Source organism: Budorcas taxicolor, chromosome 11 (assembly GCF_023091745.1).
Source record: "Budorcas taxicolor isolate Tak-1 chromosome 11, Takin1.1, whole genome shotgun sequence".
Classification (NCBI taxonomy): domain Eukaryota; kingdom Metazoa; phylum Chordata; class Mammalia; order Artiodactyla; family Bovidae; genus Budorcas; species Budorcas taxicolor.
The window spans coordinates 147,510,052-147,518,960 of NC_068920.1; the positions used below are offsets into that span (position 1 = coordinate 147,510,052).

At 51.3% G+C, this 8,909-nt stretch overlaps 1 protein-coding gene across 1 annotated transcript in view; it reads right to left on the bottom strand.

The window, feature by feature from the left end:
- Nucleotides 1–6,350, bottom strand: part of ASAP2 (ArfGAP with SH3 domain, ankyrin repeat and PH domain 2) — a 156,395-nt gene extending 150,045 nt beyond the window's left edge. Inside the window, exon 1 of the mRNA XM_052647444.1 lies at nucleotides 6,225–6,350. Within this exon, the coding sequence (XP_052503404.1) occupies nucleotides 6,225–6,350 (126 nt within the window). The remainder of the gene's footprint in view (nucleotides 1–6,224) is intronic.
- Between the last annotated feature and the right edge of the window lie 2,559 nt (nucleotides 6,351–8,909).

Below are 8,909 nucleotides of genomic sequence, written 5' to 3' on the forward strand. Positions count from 1 at the left end.
GCTCCTCACTGCGTCCTGGGCTCTGCTCTCATGCCACCTCTTCAGAGAGGCCTCTCCTGATTTCAGTTTTCTGCTCTTCAGAGTCTCATTCTACTCCTGCATCCTGTCTAACTTATCACTACCTGGCATTACATTACTTTACTGCAGTGATCATCAAGCCCATTTAGGGGGTGGCTTTAGAAAATGCCAATGCTTCAGGGCCCACCCTAACTAATATTGGGATTTCATGGAGTGGGCCAGGCATCTCTCTGTTCTACAACCTCCTCCTTCCCTGCAAGTGATTCTACCATCAGTCACCGTGAGAACAGCGTTTCTCAAATCCTTAATGTGTACAGAATGCACCTGGAGATCTTGGGAAACCGTAGATTCTAATTCCAAGGCCTAAGGTGGACTCTGACAGTCTGCGTTTCTAACAAACTTCTAAGTGATGCCAGCGCTGTCAGTAGACCCTTCTGAGTTGCAAGCATCTAAAAAGCATTGTCTGGCAGAACTTTCTGTGATGACGAAAATGTTCTAAACCTACACTGTCCAATGCACATGTGCTAATTAGCACTTGAAATGTGGCTGGGGCAGCGGAGAAGCTGAATGCTTGATTTCAGGGTGCCATGTTGGATACTGCCTAAAATTAACCATCACTAGTCCCATCACTTCATGGCAAACAGTAGGGGAAAATGTGGAAGGAGTGACAGATTTTATTTTGTTGGGCTCCAAAATCACTGTGGATGGTGACTGCAGCCATGAAATTAAAAGACACTTGCTCCTTGGAAGGAAAGCTATGACAAACCTAGACAGTGTATTCAAAACCAGAGACATCATTTTGCTGAAAAAGGTCTGTCTAGTCAAAGCTACGGTTTTTCCAGTAGTCATGGACTATAAAGAAAGCTGAGCGCAGAAGAATTGATGCTTTTGAACTGGTGTTGGTGGTGTTGGAGAAGACTCTTGAGAGTCCCTTGGACTGCAAAGAGATCAAACCAGTCAATTCTCAAGGAAACCAACCCTGAATATTCACCAGAAGGACTGATGCTGAAGCTGAAGCTCCAATATTTTGGCTACCTGATGTGAAGAAAGGACTCACTGGAAAAGACCCTGATGCTGGGAAAGATTGAGGGCAGGAGGAGAAGGGGATGATAGAGGGTGAGATGGTTGGATGGCATCACTGACTCAATGGACATGAGTGTGAGCAAACTCAAGGAGATAGTGAAGGACAGGGAAGCCTGACGTGCTGCAGTCCATGGGGTCACAGAGAGTCGGACATGACTGAGCGACTAAAGAACAACAAACTGGACAGTGCAGATCTAGAAGGCATGTGCTCCATGAAGAAAGGCAGCAAGGCCTGGGAATGGGGAGGCTAAGAATCGAGGCTTATTCCAAATTCGTGGTCTAAGCAGTGCTCTGTGGATTGGCTATGAAAATCCAACCAGAGGCCTAGATGGCCATCACTTCAGGAGTGGGTCAATATTTACCTAAGGCGGGGAGACAAATACAAAAGGCTCTATTGAGACAACTTAGTAATTAAAGCAAGTGGTAACCCACAGATGACTATCTTGACTTCGAGACCTGATCCCACATCATCACCAAGGCCCTCCTATCCATGGCCCCAGACACACCTGACCCCTGCCATCCCTGGGCATCCAGGATTTTGGACAATCCTGTGGTCACAGCCTAACCATATTTTACTGCATTGATTTGTTTATAGCATGGCTGTCTCTCCCACTCAGCTGCAGGCTGCTTCAAAGATAGAACACATTCCTCCTGGGAACTCTCTTCCCATCACCTGGCACAGAGCAGCACTTACTAAATACTGAATGAGGGACAGGCCTGAAACCCCACCAGGAAGGCATTAGTACTTTAACTGTTAATCACAAGAGAGAGACAAATTGAAGGGGAAGCGGGGTGGGGGGTGTGTGCGGAGAATGGGAATCTCGTAAGCAGAGATCATTCTCTCAAATCACTCCAAGATTTCCAGATGCCTATGTCTGGATTACAGAACACAGCATAAAAAGGCGGCCCTGGGACTTCCCTGATGGTCCAATGGTTAAGAATATGCCCTGCGCAGTGCAGGGGAGACAGGTTTGAACTCTGGCTGGGGAACAAAGATCCCACATGCCATGGAGCAACTAAGACCCTGAGCCACAGTTACTGAGCGCCCGGGCTCTGGAGGCTGCGCAATACAATCGGAGAGTCAGAGGGACACAGCAAGGATCCCACCTGCCGCAAGTAAGACCCGACGCAGCCACATAAATAAACATATATGTCTATTTTTTTTACAGTGGTCCTGACTGACCCATACAAGCTCATTTCTGAAAATAAGAATGGACTGGGCAAGTAGGTGATGTCCTTTCACTCTGCGACCCCCATGGACTGTAGCCCACCAGGCTCCTCTGTCCGTGGGATTCTCCAGGCAAGAACACTGGAGTGGGTAGCCATTCCCTTCTCCGGGGATCTTTCCAACTCAAGAGATTGAACCTCAGTCTCCTGCATCGCAGGCAGATTCTTTATCATCTGAGACATCAGGGAAACCCGACAATAAATCTAAAATCCATTAATCTGCTATTTGGAAGAGGTGTTTTTCAAACAAGTCACACAGGGCTAAGGTTTAGAATCATACTCTTGCCTAAAAAAGTACACAGGCCGGGTTCCCACTAATAGCTGCTGGGAGGGGCACCTGGCCCCGAGGATCGCAAGGCCCCCGGGAGTCTGGGCAGTCCAGATGCTCCTTCTCTCCCTGCAGTTAGAACCTTGTGCTTGTGACAGCAATGAGATTTCCAAGGCAACCAAGGACAACAGAGTGGAGAACTATGGCCCGGAAGGAAGCAGATTAAATTTTAATACTTACGAGTCAACAGCAAATTTATTTTTAAAACTATGTATCTGACAAAGCCAAATAAGCAGGACAGAATGGCTGATGCTCCAGGAGGGTCTAACTATGAACATTTCACATACGTGTACAACTTTTCCCTATTCCGAGAATATTTCAAAGAGCTCAGAGACTCAAAGAAAGTGAGACAGCAATAAAACCCCCACAAACGGTAGAGGGGAGGGTTTTCAGATTCAGTCACTACTGATTTTTTCCATTATTTCCAAAAACACAGGGCAGATCCCAGTTGAAGCACCAGACTTGGCTAAAACCATGCAAAACAATTACTTCACCAAGAGATCATCAAGTGAAAATTTTAAAACACTGCTGTGCTGACCTGCTGCCAAGACAACAAAGCAGTTAAAAAGCAATGGTTAACAGACATGTAGTAGCTTTCCATTCACTTACTCATTCAACCATTCCTTCCCCTTACTCTCCTAGGCCATATCAACCCACCCATGTAAATCTCATCTTGGGGCCAAATATCCCCATCAGGTTCTATGGATTAATTATAATACAAACTGTTAAAGCAGTTAGCATGTATTACACCGGTTGTCTGTGTAATATACCAGGTACTGTGTTGTGGACTATCTCATTAAACCCTCACACCTCTCCAAGGCAGACAGGTATTGTTATCCAGACTAACATCAAGGCAAATGAGAAAACATTAGGTATCTCATCCAAGTTCACACAACTGGCCAGTGGCGGAGTTTGAACTTGGACAATCTGACAAGAGTCATTTAGAGAATTCAGCCTTACTGAAAGTAACAAATAACAGCATATTTCTGAAAACATGGAGCCAAGTTCAAACTCTAGCTCTTCAACTTACTAGCTCTATAACCTTGAGCAAATTAACGTCTCTAAGCCTCAACTTCCTCATGTGTGATGTGGGGATGAGAAATAAATACAACAGATGAGAGGTTCATAGTACAAGGTAGGGTAGTCCAGCTACAGGCATGCATATCAAAGAAAAAGTACACTTCAGTTGTAGGATGATTTTTAGCAGACATAGCCTATCCTGGAAATAATAGATACACAAAGGTTACTCGGTTCAAAATTAGTTTACTAATTCCATGACACATTTGTTTAAACATAGAACCATGTACTTGCAAATTTTATATTTATTTCTGTGAAATGAGTAACTCTGTCCCAATAACCACTGTCTGCAAGAAGAGCACATGCTTGATTAAAATCAAAATATGAAGACATACTTGTTAAATAAAACTGTTCCCAATTCAGTTCTCTCATAAATGTAAGCTCACATGTAGCACCATCTCAGTATGTGTACAGGATCTGCTTAAAGTGAGACAGACCTGTAATGAGTTTCTTTCTTTTTTTTTCTTTTTTTGAGATTTTAACCAATTCGTGTTCTTAGACACAACATGGAGCAAGCCTGCAGTGTAATAAAATGACCAAATCCGGTCTCTCTTTCATCCACTCAGTAACTGAGCTCTAGGGTAATCTGCCCAGCACACTAAAAGAGCTTTGGAACTACACACGGCAAACTAACATTAATCACGAAAAGGGTATGCCAATTTTAATAGCAACTCCTATTTGCCTAGCTTTCCAACATCTGCCAGTGTTAATAATATTTAACCGACAAACTGCAGTAAGGAAAAGAAACAGAACTTTAAACACAAGTAAGCATTCTTTTTACGGCATGGTGTATAAAAGCTCCCTTCCCTGAAAACATACTCAGCTACCTTTTGTGTTGCAATCAGTCCATAAACATTATTAATGATGTATTTTCAAAACACTGCGAAAGTTTTTTTCTTGCTTTTCAACCAGCACTTCTGAAGAAACTTATGATGCTCATCCCCCATCAGCCTAATTTGAAGGCATCATTTTGAAGCCTTGCGAATAAGAGTAGAATTAAGTGATGTGGGATCACACAGCTCACTCCAGAACGTTTACATGAAGCTCTCTTCCACCAAAAAAAAAAGTGGGGGGGGGGGGGGGCGGCGAGAAAGGAGGGAGGGGCGGATGCGTTACTACACTTAAAACATTCAGAACGCTGAATCTGCTGCTTTTCATTTAGCCTATTATTGACCGTTAATGCCTACAAAGGAAATTTTTTTTCATTAAGGGAAAACATTCTGGATTTATTTTTTCCCAAGCAGTTCCTAACAGCAGCTGCTTTGTTCAAACGGGCAAAAAACTGAATGCCATCGCTTAATTAAGCTCTTCTGGTGACCTCCCTTCACTCACTCAGGCCCAGTCCTCTCCTAAAATACCTACCATACCCCATTTCAAGAATGTACCTTGGCATTGCGGCGGAAAAGGTGATCACCGATTCAATAGCGGCACCACAGGGCTTGTAAACCAGCTACCTATTTAGTATATACCTATTTAGTATAAGCCAAGCACTTGACACACAGTTGTCTCATCACCACCCTGGAAAGGATGCACTGCTTGTCCCGTCTGACAGGTAAGGGTAAATGAGGGCAGAGAAGCGAGGAAAAGCCCCAAACCACAGTCAGCGGGGGCCCTGGCCTCCCAAACCCTGCTCTTCGTAGCAGGCCGTTCTGACCGTCATCTAAGCCTGCTCGTTCTAAGTGCGCTCGCCCAGGACGTGGAGGGCTTCCTAGTTAGCAGCAGACGATGACTCTGCACCTTGCCTAAAATCAGGCCTTTTCCACGCTGATGAGGAAGGGAGGCGTCCGGGGGGTGCGATCAGGTAAGACACACACACCCCGGGGTGGTGGGGGCTGGGGAGAGGAGGGGAGCAAAGGCCTTCGGATCAAAAGCCCGACTCCCCGCACTCCTCCCCGGGCGCGCTGAGGGATGGGGCGGGCCTCCCTGGCTAAAGGTGTGCACACCTTTCCTGGGCAGTCGGGGTCCCCCGGACCGGCCCTCGAGTCCGGCAGAGTAGGGCCCCGGGCACAGAGCGCTGCGCCGGGCAGGCTTGGCACCCGGGCAATTCGCCAAGCTGAGGGTAGAGGGTGACGGGGGGGTGCCGGGGGCCCGCGGGCGAGCCGATGACCCCTCCGCGACGGCCAGGGAGGGCTCCCCGCTCACCACCGCCCCGACTCTCCGGCCAAAGTTGGCGGGGCGCGGGGTGGAGAGGCGGGGTGTGAACCGTCCGGCCTGGGGCCCCGCGGGGGTCTGGGGAGGGAAGGGGTGGGGGGTGGTCTTAAAAAGGCCCAAGGTAGCCTGGCAGCAGCAGCCTTCTCCTGGAACAAAGGGCTTCTGTTTCGGGCAGGGATCGCCCGGCCGCGTCCGGATTCCGAGGGAAAGAAACTTTTTCCCGGGATGCCGAAGCCGGGCCCGGGCAGGGGCGGGCTGGGTGGGGGGCGCGCCGGGGCGCGGCACTACCTGCGGCCGGAGCCGCCCCCGGCCGCCCCCGAGGCCCGCGGGCGCCGCTCACCTCCTCGATGGCCGCCACGGTGTTCCGGCACTGCGCCGTGCGCGTGGTGAAGCTCGAGGCCGTGGGCGCCTTGTAGTCCTCATGAGTCTCGGCCACGAATTCCGACACGGATATCTGGTCCGGCATCGCCTCGGCGCGGCGGGCGGCCGGCCGCGGGGCAGCCGCCGCCTCAGCCGCTTTGCGCGGGCTCCGATCGGCCGCCCGGACGCCGCCGGCCGGCCCGTGGACAAAGGAAGGCGCCGGGGCGCGGGCCGCCGCCGCGGGAGCCGCACGAGCCGCCGCAGGGCGCGGGTGGGCCGCCCGCCGGGCTGGGCGGCGGGAGCAGGGGCCGCGCGCGCGCAGCCCCGCGCAGGTCGGGCGCGGCCCGTCCGTCCGTCCGCCCGCCGCCGCCGCCGCCGCCGCCGCCTCCTGCGCTCGCGATCGGTCCCCGAAGCGGAGGCGCACAGCCGGCGGGAAGTGCCCGCCAGCCAGCCGCGGGCCCCGAGCGACTCCAGCGGAGAGAGGGGCGGGCCCGGGCCGGGGGGCGGCGGCCGGCCGGGCGCTGGGCGGGGCGGCGCGGAGGGCCGGGCCGCCAATCCGCGCGCTCGCCGCCGCCGCCGCCGCCGCCGCCGCCGCCGGGAAGCCGAGCCTGCAGGAAGGAAGGCGGCGCGCGCCCCGGGCCCGCCGAGCTGCTCCCCGGCTGCCGCGCGCCGCATTGTCTCGGCGTTCGGGCGCCCAGCCGCGCGCGCCGAGCTTCCATGGCGCGCCCCGCCGGGTCGGCCGGACAGACCTCCGGGGCGCGTCCCGGGCCCCACTCCCGCCCCGAGCCCGCACCCGTGCGCGGGGTGCTCTGGACACCTCCCGGCCGGTGCACCGGCTCCCCCTGCGCCGTCCCCGCTCCACCCCGGGAGTGGATTCCCTTCTTGGCCGTCCCCCACCCCCGAGCCGCCGGGGATGCCCGTCCGGGCGCGCGAGAAAGTGTGGGAGGAGCTCGCCCCCTACAGGACGACGCGCCCCCCGCCAGCCAGTTTGGGGGTTCGGTGACGCTAATGAGAAACGACCATGGAGTACCCAGTCCTCCCAACCTTGTGAGGCAAGTAAGGAGGTGGTTATTCGTTTAAGACGGAAGACAGAACGGTGCTCCCGAGAGTACACTGAGTGGCCTACAGGGGTTCAGATCCACGTCGGGGCGCTTCCTCCGAGGGTTAACAGGACCCATGGTCAATGTCCAGGTCCGTGTTTCTGCCGTCCTGGGTCGTTCTCGGTTAGTTAGAAATAGTTTCGGGGTACTAGGCCAGGACTCACTCTAGGCAGGTAAGAATACGCTAAAATGGTGCTCCTGGGGGAAGTAGAGCGGCCCAGTGAGGAGTAAGCCAGAAGCAAGAGATGGAGCTTTTTCTTATGATTTCAATCAGAACATCCAACAAGAGAGGGCAAAGCTTATACATAACTGGTCCAGTAGCGTTTGCATTAGTACAGATTTCCACTGAACAACTCTTAAGGAAAGGATCATAATCACCTTTTAAAAGGCGGGGGTGGGGGTGGATAAATTGGGAAATTAAGACTGGCATACCACTTCTATGGGCTTCCCAGGTGGGGCTCAGTGGTAAAGAAACCGCCTGCCAATGCAGGAGACTGGGGTTCAATCCCTGGGCCAGGAAAATCCGTGAAGAAAATGGCAACCCACTCCAGCACTCTTGCCTGGAAAATCCCATGGGCGGAGGAGCCTGGTAGGCTGCAGTCCATGGGGTTGCTAGGAGTCAGACAGGACTGAGCAACTTCACTTTGACTTTTCACTTTCATGCTTTGGAGAAGGAAATGGCAACCCACTCCAGTATTCTTGCCTGGAGAATCCCAGGGATGGGGAAACCTGGTGGGCTGCCGTCTATGGGGTCGCACAGAGTTGGACATGACTGAAGCGACTTAGCAGCAGCAACACAACATGTTAAGTCAACTATACTTTAATAAGGCATCCCTGGTGGCTCAGACAGTAAAGAATCTGCATGCATTGCAGGAGACCTGGGTTCAATCCCTGGGTGGGGAAGATTTCCCTGGAGAAGGAAATGGTACCCGCTCTAGTATTCTTGCCTTAAGAAACCCCTGTACAGAGGAGACTGGCAGGCTACAGTCCATGGGGTCGCAAAAGAGTTTACGGGACTGAGCCACAACTGGGCAACTAACACTTTCATACTCTAATAAAAAAAAATGTTTTAATCCAGAAGTTCTGAAGACAGTAGTCAAATAAAATCCCACCCCATAACGCTACACCAAGCATATGGTATGCTTTCTGTAGCTGCCAGTAGTAAAACCAAGAGAAACTTTACAAAAACCTTTTGTGCATCGGAAAAGGAGGAAGTGTGAGAGACACTGGAAATTTAATATCTGAGACAAAGCAGTCTCCTGACACTGTAGGACAGTGGACCAGTCAAACAATCTTTTTAAAGCTCCCTTGTAAGAATTTGCTATATGAGGTGGCAGCATGGGTCAGACATTATGTATGGCCTTTGGTATTTTAGTAGCATTTCATATGAAATTTCATTTTTCTGAAATAACTGTATTGGTGGATAGCTTTTATAACTGTACCAGGGAATAAGTTACTGTTTTTAAAGCTGTAACATCTCTGTTTCTATTTATGTTTTTTCACCCTTTTTGGTGAAAAAGTTTGGTAGTTTCTGCTATTTGCTCCTCTCTACAATTCAGGTTCTG